The sequence below is a fragment of the Ornithorhynchus anatinus genome, unplaced genomic scaffold (assembly GCF_004115215.2).
Source record: "Ornithorhynchus anatinus isolate Pmale09 unplaced genomic scaffold, mOrnAna1.pri.v4 scaffold_93_arrow_ctg1, whole genome shotgun sequence".
NCBI classification, from domain to species: Eukaryota; Metazoa; Chordata; class Mammalia; order Monotremata; family Ornithorhynchidae; genus Ornithorhynchus; species Ornithorhynchus anatinus.
The window spans coordinates 2,058,513-2,073,913 of record NW_024396943.1 but is presented as its reverse complement, the minus strand read 5'-3'; the positions used below and the strand labels follow the sequence as shown (position 1 = coordinate 2,073,913).

Below are 15,401 nucleotides of genomic sequence, written 5' to 3'. Positions count from 1 at the left end.
TTATACGTCCCTGCCAACGCAGCTGGGCTGCAGAGAGCATAGCTTCAATGCTGGGAGCCCTATTTCATTTGAGAACTTGGAGGTTTGTGATCATACCCTGCCATTTGAGATGGAGCGTAGCCCATAAGTGACGATGATGGAACAGCTCAAGGAGGCAGAAGTGGCATCTTGGGGGAGCCCAGGTCTAATGACCACAGAGAAAGTTGGACAGCATTCCAGCTCTGTAGAAGTTTCGTTTTGCCTGGAATCTGGTGCCGTGCTGCTATCCCACCCTATTTGACAGTCTCACAAAAGATTTGCCCGTCTCTTTAATTCGATATTCTACTTCCCTGTTCGTCATCACTTTCATTAGAGTGCTGCTGAGGAAATAGGATTATATGACGGCATTTAACTCTCTTTTGCCTTCATCAATATCTGGTTGTGTGAATGACTCCTGGGGGCAGGCCAATCCATCACGTTATTTATCATCAGCATGTAATCCCTGCCTGACTTGGGGAAGTGGTTTACAGGCATTTATGAGTCTTCTTGGGAACAGTCATCTGCACTCACCTATTCTTGAATGATTGACTCTAGCACCTCGCATGATATGCCAAGTCTATTGAATTGGAAGCTCTTCCAGAGGAGTGGAAGTGAGTTCTAACACCTTGCATCCTGGTCCCTCATTGCAGCTCCCAGCTTGGCTGCATAAAGTAAATTGAAGAGGACGTGGCCACTCCCTGTTTTACACCATCGGCAGTGGGGAATCAATCAGACAGGGCACCCCAGATGCTGATCCGGCTGGCTTTGAGCCTCAGAATCTTAATGAAATTTTCCAGGTCAGACAGATTGATTAAGCAAACTCTGGAGCCCAGAACCTCTGATGGTGTCATGTGCTTTTGCCAGGTCTCTGAAAACACTGTGGAGGATTTTGGGCTACTCTCTCTGCACTTTTCCTGGATCTGAGAAGCTGAAAAGATCATATCCACAGTGTCACACTGCGATCTGAAATAGCACGATGATTCTGGGGGTATTTAGTTCATTATATTTTTCAGTAGCCAATCCAAAGGTTGTAGAAGTAATAAAAATAATGAAGATGATGATGGAGGTATCTGTTAAGCACTTGAAATGTGCTAAGCACTGGGATAGATGCAGTGCAATCAAGTTGGAGGCAGTCCCTGTCCCCACACACAGGACTCACAATCAGAGAGAGAGAGGGAGAACAGGTATTTCATCCCCAATTAACAGAGGAGGAAACTGAGCCACAGTGAAGTAAAGTGACTTGCCTAAGGCACGCCACCAGCAAGAGGCGAAGCTGAGATTATTGAAACCCAAATCTCCTGACTCCCAGGCCTATGTTCTTCCCAGTAGGCCACGCTGCTCCAAGAGTCCTCTGGCTAAGGGTCTTGCTGGCAGGGGAGAGTATGAGATGCCTTGATAGCTGCCGCGATTTCATCTTTTATCGTTCTTCTGGAAATATTAATAATTGCAGTATTTGTTAAGCACTCACTGTTGTACTCAGTGCTGGGTAGATGTACATTAATTGGGGCAGACCTAGTCCTTGTCCCACATGGGACTCACAGTCTTAAGTAGGAGGAAGAACAGATACTGAGTCCCCATTTTACAGATGAGGCACAGTAATTTGCCTAAGGTCACAGCAGATGAGTGGGGCATCTGGGATTGGAACCCGGGTCCTCTGACTCCCAGGCCTGTACTCTTTCCACTAAGCCCTCCTAATGATGATGGTGGCATCTCTGAGATCTTGTGGTGTTCCCTTTAGTGGCTCTTGTGTTGAGGAAGAGCTTATAAGATGTGTAAGCAGGGAGCCTCCTCCCTGCCTGGAGATCTCAGCAGGTTCGTCATCAGGTCCTGGTGCTTTGCCGTTTTACCTTGCTCTGACTGCTATGGTGACCTCCTCAATAGTTGGGCCAAGAGCCCAGGTTTTTTTATGCTTGGCAGGGCTTCGTCTTCAGTAATAGAAGCCACGTGGAGAAGAACATTGAAATGTTCTTGCCATCTCTACAGGATTCCGTCCTTGCCTGTAATGAGGCTTGAGCCTACTTCTCTCTTCATAGAGGGTTTTTCTTTGGCATGGAGAAGTTCTGGGTCTGGTGGCGGTCTGCAGAGCCCTGAATCTCTTCTGCTTTGGCATCCCATCACCTGGGGCGCATGTTTCTGAATTGAATTTGCACATCACATTGCAGGTTTTTGTAAACCTCACTCCTGCCTGAGTCCTGGAGTATTGCCAAGTCCTGTTGGTGCAGGAGATGTTTCACTGCCAGTGGACTTTTCCTCTATGAGCCATTTAAATCAAACCAGTCTTGGGGATGCTTAGGAAACTTGGAAGTGGGGACATGGGGGAGACTGAGCAGCATTTTTCCCTGTGGATCAGAAACCTGGACTAGTAGCCATCAGGCTTGCTAGGTCTTTCCAGTCTCCTCTTGCTGTATTGAACTTGGACATCCCCTCACATCCCACAGTGAGTTGCAAGTAAAGAATCAGCCAATGCGGGGCAGATTTCTCCCACTTACTAGTGGCAGTCATCAGGCCTCTGACTTTGGGTGTCTTCATTTCTTCTTTTCTGGAAGAAGAGACAATGCCTTCTTTCTCTGAAGGGCAGGACCTCTTTTCCCCGAGGAGCAGGAGTGGAGGATGGCATGTGGCCATCAGCCCTCCTGAAGGGTGGACTCTTTAGTTTCCTCCAGAATTTGGGATATTCACAATCTCCTACTCCATTCAGCTAGTGAATTCTCCATCCTCCTCGATGTTCCAGATCTGACCTACCTCCACCTGCAGCCCCACCAACTAGCCCCCGGGAAGTGGGAGCCAGTACCCTTGGGAGGGAGCTGCCTGCACCTATTCCTTGCAGGCCCTTTGATCGTGGCTGGGAGCCTCCAGGTTGTCTGTTTAGACCCAGATTAGGAGAAAGGAGGGGCTGTTAACAGAAAAACTACTCAACATCATACAAGCAGTAAGGAGTGAGAGAGGGAGTGAGTGAGAGAGAGAGAATGAAAATGGTTTTTGTCTTCGTTTTTCAGAGCATCACTTAAAACTCACCTTCTCCCCTTTTCCAGGTACCGTGAAAAGGCCAAAAAAGATGCCATAGCTGTGGGCAACCATGCTGCCCAGCTGCTTCAGGCCATTGGCAAGGTGGGTGTTGGCAGATTTCGAGGCCAGTTAGGATGTGGTTGAGCAGAGTTGGCAAGATTGTCAGGAGGGCTTTTGGACCCTGGACATATTTAATGGAACACTGTAACAATTTCAGCCTCTCTTCAGATGTTTTTTTGCCAGGTTTGGGATATGTCTATCCTCAGTTGGATACTCACTAAAGTCATGTGGTTGTAAATGAATAAAATTTAGGCATGTGTAATCATTGGCAGGGAAATGGCTAATCCGCCAACATTCAAGTTTGGTATTTTATTTTCTACTAACTTGTCACTTTTACCCTCGAACAAAACTTATGTTTCTCTCTTTGCAGGTACCAGAATCCATTTCACAGAAAGAATTAAAATTACTCTGTAAGTCTCTTTGGCTGTAATTTTTTTTTCTTACCAAATATGCACCCAGTATTGCCTGGGACACTAGAAGGAGGTTAAAGTGTTTCATAGTGTGCTTTTTTCATTTGTCTAGTGCTGTATAGAAGCATTAGATTGGCATTTGCATTGATTTGAGAGAACCTTACTAGCATGGCCTAGTGGAAGGAATACGGGCTTGGGAGTCAGAGGACCTGGGTTCTATTCCTGGCTCTGCCAATTGCTTGCTGTGTGACCTTGGGCAAGTCACTTAACTTTTCTGTGCCTCAGTTTCCTCAACTGTAAAATGGAGATTCCATTTTTTTTATGTTGGTATTTGTTAAGCACTTACTATGTGCAGAGTACTGTTCTAAGCGCTGGGGTAGATACAGGGTAATCAGGTCGTCCCACGTGAGGCTCACAGTTAATCTCCATTTTACAGATGAGGTAACTGTGGCACAGAGAAGTTAAGTGACTTGCCCACAGTCACACAGCTGCCAAGTGGCAGAGCCGGGATTCGAACCCATGACCTCTGACTCCCAAGCCCGGGCTCTTTCCACTGAGCCATGCTGCTTCTCAACAGTCATTCCATGACTGTTTCTCCCCCCACCCCCCTTAGACTTTGAGCCCTGGGTGGGACAGGGACTGTGTCCAAACTGATTAACTCGTATATACCCCAGTGCTTAGAACAGTGCTCAACATGTAGTAAGTGCTTAATGAATACCGTAAGAATAATCAATGCCTCCCCCCAAATAAATCAAACTCTAGATAATAATAGTAATAATAATGATAGTATTTGTTAAGCACTTACTATGTACCAGACGCTGTTCTAAGCACTGGGGTAGATACAAAATAATGGGGTTGGACAGTCCCTGTCACACATAGGGCTCATAATTTTCATCCCCGTTTTACAGATGAGGGAACTAAGGCCCAGAGAAGTACAGTGACTTGTCCAAGGTCATAGCAGACAGGTGATGGAGCCAGGATTGGAACCCAAGTCCTTCTTACTCACAGGCCTGGGCTCTATCCACTAGGCCATGCTAGCGCTATTTCATATTTGTAAAGTCAACATTTTTCATTGTCTGTGTAATAATTATGGTAGTTATTAAGCGCTTACTATGTGCCAGGCACTGTACTCAGTGCTGGGGCGGATACAAGCAAATTGGAACGGTTATACCTAAGTTCTAGAATAAAGAATAAATCTCAATTTCAGGTGACTCTTTGCAGCCCTACAGTACCAGACCTTAAGGAGTTCAACTCTGATCACTCTTTGAGCCATTTACGTCCCAAGAATGAAGCATTGAACCATTGGTGCAGTGTCTCCCCAGTTCCAAAGTGCCGTGCTCACACAGGTCATAAATCTACAGCAGTCCATATTACTTCCACTGCTATAATTTCTTTTCCTCTGTTTAGGTAGCAACTCAGCATTTCTTCGAGTGGTGAGGTGTAGATCACTGGCTGAGGAATACGGCTTAGACTCTGTTAACAAGGATGAAATTAGTAAGTACATAATCATTGCAGGTTCTCATGTTAACTCTAAAATTAGGGACAACAGCACCCTAAGGGATTGAGGGTTTTGTTGCCTTCTTTACCTTGGCCAAGGCCAAATTTTGATGTGTAGTCAGGGGCTCTAAAATTAGGACTCAAACTCAAACAAAATTTCCTGGAACTCATGACAATAGTGCTTTAAGCTGTAAATGCTCATTTTTCTCCTATATGTTTGTTCAGCAGTCTCTAAGGCTAAGGATTCCCCCCCCCCACACACACACACCTATCTCCCACATCTGCAACCATGGCATTATCCTCAACCCATCTCTCTCATTCAACCTGCACAAGCAGTCAGTTACCCCCAGCACTTAATAAAATGCTTGGCACATAGTAAGCATGTAACAAATACCATAATTATCATCAATTATTATTATTGTCATATCCCATCTCAACTACTGCATCAGCCACCTAACTGCCATCTCTAGCCTCTCCCCACTCTAGTCCAGGCTTCTCTCTGCCACCAAGATCATTTTTCTAAAAACATCATTTTGTGCACATCTCCCCATTCTTCAAAATTCTCCAGTGGTTGCCCATCCAACTCCACATCAAACAAACCCCTCACCATCTGCCTACTACCTATTCTTGCTCTTCTCCTACTTCAGTCTAGCCCACACTCCTCTAACACCAACCTACATACTTTGCCTCAATCTCCTCTCTCTCCTCCATCGACCCCTTATCCACACCCTCCCTCTTCATATCCAACAGGCTGCCACTCTCCACCTCTTCAAAGCCCATTAAAACTCATATCTGCTTGAGGAAGCTTTCCTTGACTAATCTCCCCACCCTATCATCAGTCGTATTTGAGTGTTTATCATGTGCAGAAAACTGTACTAAGTGCTTGAGAGAGTATAGTTTGACAGTTGATAGACACATTCCCTGCCCACAAGGAGTTTACAATCTAATCTTCCTCCTTTCTGTGTCATGTATAAGCACTTTGATACACTTCCCACCCCCACAATACTTTTCTACATATCCTGACTTAGCCCTCATTTACCTTGCCCACCCTCACCTCTCTTTATGCATTCAGGTCTGTAGCCCATAAGCCCTTGATATTCACCCCAGCCCACTTATGTGTATACCCTTACATTCTGCCATTTCCCCTTTATATAATTTATTTTAATGTCTGTCTTCTCCCTCTAAATAGTAAGGTCCGGGAGAACAGGGATTCTGTCTACCAACTGTATTGTATTCTTCCAAACACTTAGTACAGTGCTCTGCGCAAAGTAAAGCCTCAATAAATTATTGATTGTTTGATGTCCTCATACTCTATTTCTACCTGTAATTCTTTTTAATGTTGGAATCCCTCACTAGATTGTAAGCTTCTCAAGGACAGGGGTTATGTCTACTAAGTGTACTGTATTCTTTAAGTTATGTATTACCAATTATTTATTTATATTGATGTCTGTCTTCCCATAGAAACTATAGGCTCGTGGGCAAAGAACGTATCTGCTAACTCTGTTGCACTGTACTCTCTCAGGTGCTTAGTACAGTGCCCTGCACATAGTGGGCACTCAATAAATGCCATTAATTGATACTCTCCCAAGAGCTTAGTATTTATTCATTCATTCATTCAATAGTATTTTTAATGAATACAATTGTTAATGAATTGTACATCGCCTTGATTCTATTTAGTTGCCATTGTTTTTACGAGATGTTCTTCCCCTTGACGCTGTTTAGTGCCATTGTTCTTGTCTGTCCGTCTCCCCCGATTAGACTGTAAGCCCGTCAAACGGCAGGGACTGTCTCTATCTGTTGCCGACTTGTTCATCCCAAGCGCTTAGTACAGTGCTCTGCACATAGTAAGCGCTCAATAAATACTATTGAATGAATGAATAGTATTTATTAAGCGCTTACTATGTGCAGAGCACTGTACTAAGCACTTGGAATGTACAAATGGGTAACAGAGACAGTCCCTGCCCTTTGATGGGCTTACAGTCTAATCGGGGGAGACAGACAAGAACAATGGCAATAAATAGAATCAAGGGGAAGAACATCGCATTAAAACAATAGCAAATAAATAGAATCAAGGTGATGTACATCTCATTAACAAAATAAATAGGGTAATGAAGATATGTACAGTTGAGCAGACGAGTACAGTGCTGATGGGATGGGAGAGGGGGAGGAGCAGAGGAAAAGCGGGGAGAAGAGGGTTTAGAACCAGAACACACAGTAAGCACTCAATAAATAACATTGATTGAAAAGCTATTGGACATTACAGGATTGAATGTCAGTCAATGAAGTTTACTCCCAACATTTAAGTACTTCAGTGATTTAGATTTTTTAAGTACAGTTAATGTTAGAAAAGTTCCTTTTTTGTAATTGGAGTGTGAAATAAAGTGGATGATAAATTAGCATTCGGTGTCTCTCTCCCCCTCTACACTGTAAACTTGCGTGGGCAAGGAACGTGTCTACTAACTCTGTTGTACTGTGCTCTCACAAGTGGCTTAGTAGAGTGCTCTGCCCAAAGTAAGCACTCAAATGTCATTGATGAAGATGATGATGATTGTGTAAAAAGGTCATCTTATTTTTAAGAACAAACCCTCAATGCCCATTTTCCCATTTAGGATATGTTTATGGTGGTAAAATTACTGAAAGGAAATCTGCATATGCTTTCTTATTTCAGTTTCCAACATGGATAATCCAGATAGTGAGATAGTACTGTACTTGATGCTCAGAGCTGTTGACAGATTCCAAAAACAACATGGTCGATTTCCAGGTAAATGTTTGTTGCATATTTGAATTAAGAATTTTTTACATGACAATTTATTTACATATGTATACACACACCCACACACATATACAGCTGTCTTTTGGGTTTGGAGATGACACTGCTGATGGTGCGATTGCATCCCTCTGAGTGAGTGTTGTTGAGTGACACTCTCTTCCACCCTGTGACCAGGTATCTTTTCTTTTCTGGCCCCATGCCATTTTGGCCTAAATACTGACCGACCGACCAGCCGACTGCCTGCCTTCCTCAGCGGGGCTGCTCAGACCCCAAGGGTGTTGTTGAACATCACTGCTACCCCCTTCCTCAGCAGGAGGTCAGAGTGGGGCTACCAGGATTTCATCAGACTTTAGGACTGGGAGGAAAGGAAATAGGTGTGTTTTACCACCAGCAGAACGGGTTATTGTGCACGGCTTAGTGGAAAGAGCACGGGCTTGGGAGTCAGAGGTCGTGGCTTCTAATCTCGGCTCCACCACTTGTCAGCTGGGTGACTTTGGGCAAGTCTCTTAACTTCTCTATGCCTCAGTTACCTCATCTGTAAAATGGGGATTAAAACTGTGAGCCCCACCTGGGACAACTTGATTACCTCGTGTCTACCCCAGCGCCTAGAATAGTGCTTGGCACATAGTAAGCGCTTAATAATTACCATCATCATCATCATCCCCATTTTATAGATAGGTAACTATGGCACAGAAAAAGTGACTAACTTGCCTGAGGTCACATAGCAGACAAGTTGTGGAGTTGGGATTAGAACCCAGGTCCTTCTGATTCCCAGAGAAACAAACTCTTACCATTGGCTTTAAAGCACTTATTTACCTTGCCTTTTCTTGCTTTCCTACTACAACCTGGCACATACACTTTGCTCCTCTAATGCCAACCTACTCACTCTTCCTTGATCTCACCTGTCTTGCCACCGGCCTCTTAACCAGATCCTGCCACTGGTCTAGAACATCCTCCCTCTTCATATCAGGCAAATGATTACTCTCTCCACCTTCAAAACCTTATTAGAAGAACATCTCCTCCAAGAGACCATCCTTAAATCCTGATTTCCTCTTCTTGGCGTTATCCCTGACTCCTCTTTCTCATTCAACCCACATAGTCCATTACTAAATCCTGTTGGTTTGACCGTCACAACATTGCTAACATCTGCCCTTTCCTCTCCATTCAAACTGCTACCATTTTATTCCAAGAACTTATCTTATCGCACTTTGATTAATGTCCTTGCTTTACCTTCCTGCCTCCTGTCTCTCCCCACTCCAGTCCATACTTCACTCTGGTGCCCTGATCATTTTTCTACAGAAAAATTCAGGCCATGTTTCCCCACTAATCAAGAACCTCCAGTTGCCCATTCACATCCACATAAAACAGAAACCCCTCATCATGGCCTTTAAAGCAGTCAATTACCTTTCCCACTCCTACCTCACTTCGCTACTCTACTGCAACCTGGCCCTCACACTTCACTCCTCTAATGCTAACCTAATCACTGTACCTTGATCTCATCTATGTGGCCGCTGACCTCGCCCACATAATAATAATAATAATAATAATGATGGTATTTGTTAAGCGCTTACTATGTGCCAAACACTATTCTAAGTGCTGGGGTAGATACAAGGTAATCAGGTTGTCCCACATGGGGCTCACATTCTTAATCCCCATTTTACACATGAAGTAACTGAGGCACAGAGAAGTTAAGTGACTTGCCTAAAGTCACAGAGCTGACAAGTGGTGGAGTCAGGATTAGAACCCAGGACCTCTGACTCCCAAACCCATGCTCTTTCCACTAAGCCACGCTGCTTCTCACATACACATCCTGCTTCTGACCTGAATGACCTCCCTCGTCATCTCTGAGAAGCAGCATGGCTTATTGTTTTGAAAGAACATGGGCTTGGGAGTCAGAGGTCATGGGTTCGAATCCCGACTCTGCCACTTGTCAGCTGGGTGACTGTGGGCAAGTCACTTCACTTCTCTGTGCCTCAGGTACCTCATCTGTAAAATGGGGATGAAGACTGCGAGCCTCACATGGGACAACCTGATTACCCTGTATCTCCCCCAGTGCTTAGAACAGTGCTCTGCACATAGTAAGCGGCTTAACAAATAACATTATTATACATTTTGAGAAGTCCCAGGACCTTTATGGGAGGACCTTTCAGAGACCCATTCCAAATTCACTCAGAGCCCAAAGCTGTGGCTCACATAATGAATCCAATATTTTATCATTTGCAAATGAAGCTGGGGTGGAGCAACGGGCTAGACCCTCAACAAGCTAAAGAACCAGGTGGAGTTTTCCCCACAGACAGCTTTATTGTGGTCTGGGCCAAGTTGTTTCTTTCACCTCTGTAAGACTGTAAATGCCTTGTGGGCAGGGATCATGTTGACCAACTCTGTCATATTGTACTCTCCCAAGCACTTAGTCCAGTGCTCTGCACACAGTAAGCGCTCAATAAACAGCATTGATTGATTGAGGCCCATTCTCCTGTCGGCAGACCACTTTCTGTATGTTAGCCCTGAGACAGCCAGAAGGGCTCCTAAGCGCACTTAGCCCAGATAGTAAGAGGTTGTTCATTGGGAATAAAGGCTTGGTGATGTGGAAATGAGATCTGCTTTTATATATATATATATATATATTTGTTTTTAGGAGTGCATAATTACCAAGTCGAAGAGGATATTGGCAAATTGAAGTCTTGCCTCATTGGATTTCTCCAGGAGTATGAGCTACCTATCGTAGTGAAGGATGAGTATATCCATGAATTGTAAGCATTTCCTTGAGTGGACAGATTGATTATTCATTTGGGTCTTGTGTGGCGCACATGGAGAATTTAACTTTTTTTTTAATCTTTTGATTGTCCAGTTGTCGCTATGGAGCTGCTGAGCCTCATTCCATTGCTGCATTCCTGGGAGGTGAGTTTTGTGGGCTAAGCATGTGGTGCCAGCAGGTGCAGCCAGCTGCCTTGGGTACAAGTGTTCCCATTTTTGTCATTGTAGTGTTGCCAGGGTGACCCGCCCAGCTTTCCTGGAGCATAGGTGGGCTGCATGCCTACAGACCCCGCTCTCAGGGCAACTCGCAGCGCTCGCCACGGCTGACAGCCCAGGACGCATGTGTGTAGTCATTCCTTGAGACGATGCTGGATGCATGAGCACAGCCGCTTCCTCACACAGTTGGGCAAGTGTGCCTTGATTCTGCCAGTGTACAGATCCATATTGGCAGATCATTGTGTCCATCTGATACCGACCAACTACTAAACCCTTCAGATAGGAAGTTTTTTTTAAAAAAAAAGATAGCCCAATTTTACAGTATTTTCCTGCATTCATTTTCTTCATTAAAACTTACTTGAATAAAACTATGGTTACGCTTTTATCTGCTCGAAACTTGGTCACATTAGTAAAACCACTCAAATTTTACACTTTTTGCTTTTTGTACATGTAAAGTTATGTAGGGTACCTTCCCATTTTTAAAGGAAGGTGTCCTCTGAAGCATAAGGTTGAATTAAACCCCAGCTAAAAAACCTGTCTGAATGTTTGGAGTTTTTTTCTGCAAACCAGAATTGAACCAAAACCATCATTTTCAGGCAATAAAGGGTAGAATATGGGGAAATGGACTAAAGAGTTCAGAGAGCCCGATGTAGTCATTTAGAAGTTAACTTGGGACCTGAAACAAGTGCGGTAAATTGTTTTTAGTAACAAGATAAATGTGTAAAAAATATTTTATCAATTGCTTTGGTATCCAACATCTGGGGTGATAAGTAGCCCTTCTCTTCATGATCAGTATTTACTGAGCACATACTATGTGCAGAGCCCTGGGCCTGACACTTGGGGAGGATAAAATAAATGTAAAAAGCATGATCCTTGCTGCCCAGGAGCTTACAGTCTAATGGGGGAAGACCTTTGCTTTTATTAGAGAACCGGTATTTGCTTTTATTTGAAGGGCTCAGTGGCACTGTATTGTACAGGGTTACCAGAACTGAGGAGGAGAGGCTCAGTGGGCTTTGCACACAGGAAACGTTCAATAAATAAATATGATTGAATGAATGAATTTATGAGTAGTTTCCTACTCCTCAGAATTCCTTTACTCCATTCCGATGTTGAGTCTACCTGGTTTCTGAAGGATAAAACGTACCCGCTCCCAGATAGATAATCTAGTTTTGCTAGCAGAATTTCAACGATAGTCAGTCTGGAAGTTTTCCTGCCACCTCTGAATCAAACAGAAACTCAGCTCTTCCCATCCTACCTAACCTCCTCCTCTCCCTTCAACCCAGCCTGCACATTTCATTCCTCCAGCTACAACCTACTTACTGTACCACAATCTCGTCTCTCTTGCTGTCGACCCCTCCTGCCTGGAACTCTGTCCCCTTTCATATCCAGCAGTGCACCACTCTCTCCATCTTCCAAGCCCTACTAAAATCACATCTCCTCCAAAAAGCCTTCCCTGATTAACCCCTCATTTCCTCACTCAGTTTGCTCTCCCTTTTGAGTTATCTTTGCACTTGGGTCTGTACCCCTTAATCACTTTCTTATGTACCCTACCCCTAGCCCTTATTCAATTATATTTATTCAGTCATATGTATTGAGTGCTTACTGTGTGCAGAGCATCATACTAAGCACTTGGCAGAGTACAATATAACAATAAACAGACATATTCCCTGCCCAGAACGGCCTTACATAATAATGATAATGGTATTTATTAAGTGCGTACTCTGTGTTAAGCACTGGTATAAGTACTGTTAAGAGTACAAAGCGTGGCTAAATGGAAAGAGCCCGGGCTTGGGAGTCAGAGGTGATGGGTTCGAATGCTGACTCTGCCACTTGTCAGCTGTGGGACTGTGGGCAAGTCACTTCACTTCTCTGGGCCTCAGTTACCTCATCTGTAAAATGGGGATTAGGACTGTGAGCCTCACGTGGGACAACCTGATTACCCTGTATCTACCCCAGCGCTTAGAACAGTGCTCTGCACATAGTAAGCACTTAACAAATACCAACATTATTATTAGAGAAGCAGCGTGGCTCAGTGGAAAGAGCATGGGCTTGGGAGTCAGAGGTCATGGGTTCGAATCCAGATCTGCCACTTGTCATCTGAGTGACTGTGGGCAAGTCACTTAACTTCTCTGTGCCTCAGTTACCTCATCTGTAAAGTGGGGATTAAGACTGTGAGCCTCATGTGGGACAACCTGATTACCCTGTATCTCCCCCAGCACTTAGAACAGTGCTCTGTACATAGTAAGCGTTTAACAAATACCAACATTATTATTATTATAAGCACTATGGTAGATACAAGGTCATCAGGTTGGACATAGTCCTTGTCCTACGTGGGGCTCACAGTTTTAATCCCCATTTTACAGATGAGGTAACTGAAGCACAGAGAAGTGAAGGGACTTGCCCAAGGTCATACAGCAGACAAGTGGCAGAGCAGGGATTAAGCCCACGTCCTCTGACTCCCAAGCCTGTGCTTGTCACTAGACCATGCTGCTTATACTCTGCTGCTTCCTCTCTTTGTAACTTAACTTTAATTTCTGCCTCTCCCACTAGATTGTAAGCTCTTTGGTATCTACCAACTCTAATGTATGTTCCCAAGTGCCTAATACAATGCTCTGCACATAATAAGTGTTCAGTAAATACCATTGATTCTGGCTGGAGTAATTAGCTTATATCCTATTTAAACAGTCCCTTGAAAAACATTAATTCATTTATTCATTCAGTCGTATTTATCGAGTGCTTACTGTATGCAGAGCATTGTACCAGCACTTGGAGAGTACAATACAGCAATAAAGAGAGACAATCCCTGCCCACAACAGGCTTACAATCTAGAGGGGGGGAGACAGATCATAACAAGTAAACAGGCATCAATATAAATAAATAGAATTATAGATAGATACATAAGTGCTGTGGGGTGGGGAGAGTGAGGGAAGAGCAAAGGGAGCAAGTCGAGGTGACGCGGAAGGGAGGGGGAGCTGAGGAAAAGGGGGTTTAGTCTGGGAAGACCTTTTGGAGGACGTGTGCCTTCAGTAGGGCTTTGAAGGGGGGAAAACATGAAATATGTAAGCCGATATAAATACACTGTACAGTTTGGGACTACTGAAAACTGTTGAGCTTCAAAAGCGAGGTGGCAATTTGTGTTCAAGATCTCCTCTAGGGCTGCTGTGTGACTTTAAGCAAGTTACTTATCTCCATTTTATAAATGAGAAAACTAAGGTTCAGAGAGGTTGATACATGCTCTCCCTCCCTCTTAGTCTGTGAGCACTGTGTGGGAATGGATCTGTGTCCTATCTGATTGTTTTGTGTCTACCCCACGGCTTGACACAAAATGAGTGCTTAATAAATATCATCATTATTATTGTAATATATCACATCAGTTGAGGTGTATTATTTATTTTCCTTCTTGAAAATATTATTTTTCTTCCCCACAGGAGCTGCTGCTCAAGAGGCTATCAAAATAATCACAAGACAATTTATCATTTTTAATAATACCTATATTTACAGTGGAGTGACACAGACCTCAGCAACTTTCAAACTGTAGAAGCAAAACAGTTTGAATGAAACTGAAATGGCCTTCAGGATGTGCTGTATCTGTAAAATACTATTAAGGTAGCACTGCTGAACTCAAGTTTCCTTGATGCACATTAAAAGTTATTTTTTTTTAACCTGTATTATTCTTTTGATAATTTTTATTTTGCTGTCCTTTATGCCTTTCTCTTGGATTTGTACCCTTTAATCACCCCACCCTCGGCCCCACAGCACTTAGTACATATCTGTAATTAATTTTAATGTCCATCTCCCCATCTAGACTGTAAGCTCCTTGTGGGCAGGGACCATGTCTACCAACTCTGTTATATTGTACTTTCCCAAATGCTTAGTGCAATGCTGGGCACAGAGTGAGTGCTCAATAAATACAATGGATTGATATTTTTCTGAGCATGAAGATTGCTTTGTTTAATTTACTATTTTTTCTAGAAGTTTTTAATCAGTCCTATCTGTTTCATGGAAGGTAGAGTCAAAGCTTTTCCTACAGTATTATAATTTCTGATTCAGTCCAGGCTCCAAACACTTGCTGAACTAATTTTTTTTTTACAAGCCTCAGCAGAGATTTGTAGAAGTGGTTTTATTTGTTCAAACAGCTCTCCTCATATTCAAAGCCCTCCTAAAATCCTACCTCCTCCAAAAAGCTTTCTCCAGTTCATTTCCCCACACCCTGAACCACAACGTCCCCTTAGCCAACCCTAGCACTTATTTACATCCTCCTTAGCTCTCACATATATATGTACTCAATTATGTGTTGACCCACCCCATTGTAAATATTTTTTATCTTTGTCTCCTCCATCAGGATGTAAGCTCTTTGTGAGCAAGGAATGTGACACTTTGTTAATCCATATTTCCCAAGCATTTAGTACATACAGTGCCCCACACCAAATGGGAGCTCAAAAAGGGGTCCTGTTGCCTGCTGCTGTGGCTGCTGCTACTACTAGGAGAAATGGCAGGGTTGTGGCTTGGTGCTTGGAACAGTTATCACAATTGGGTTTTCCTTGGTCAGTCAGACAATAAGGACTTTGGGTTGAATTAGCAGCCCAAATGATGGTAACATTAATTCTTATTGCAGCTCTTTCTTGTGCCATCACCCTCTTGAGCAGAAAGTCGGGGCCCACTATGGAGGA

At 43.7% G+C, this 15,401-nt stretch overlaps 1 protein-coding gene across 2 annotated transcripts in view; it reads left to right on the top strand.

Moving 5' to 3' along the window:
- Positions 1-14,399, top strand: part of NAE1 (NEDD8 activating enzyme E1 subunit 1) — a 44,113-nt gene extending 29,714 nt beyond the window's left edge. For both annotated transcript variants that reach the window (XM_029057393.2, XM_029057395.2), the window contains 7 exons: positions 3,051-3,126; positions 3,455-3,494; positions 4,902-4,988; positions 7,660-7,752; positions 10,397-10,511; positions 10,610-10,659; positions 14,160-14,399. In XM_029057393.2, the coding sequence (XP_028913226.1) occupies positions 3,051-3,126; positions 3,455-3,494; positions 4,902-4,988; positions 7,660-7,752; positions 10,397-10,511; positions 10,610-10,659; positions 14,160-14,269 (571 nt within the window). In that variant the 3' untranslated portion in view covers positions 14,270-14,399. The remainder of the gene's footprint in view (positions 1-3,050; positions 3,127-3,454; positions 3,495-4,901; positions 4,989-7,659; positions 7,753-10,396; positions 10,512-10,609; positions 10,660-14,159) is intronic.
- The last annotated feature ends 1,002 nt before the right edge of the window (positions 14,400-15,401 follow it).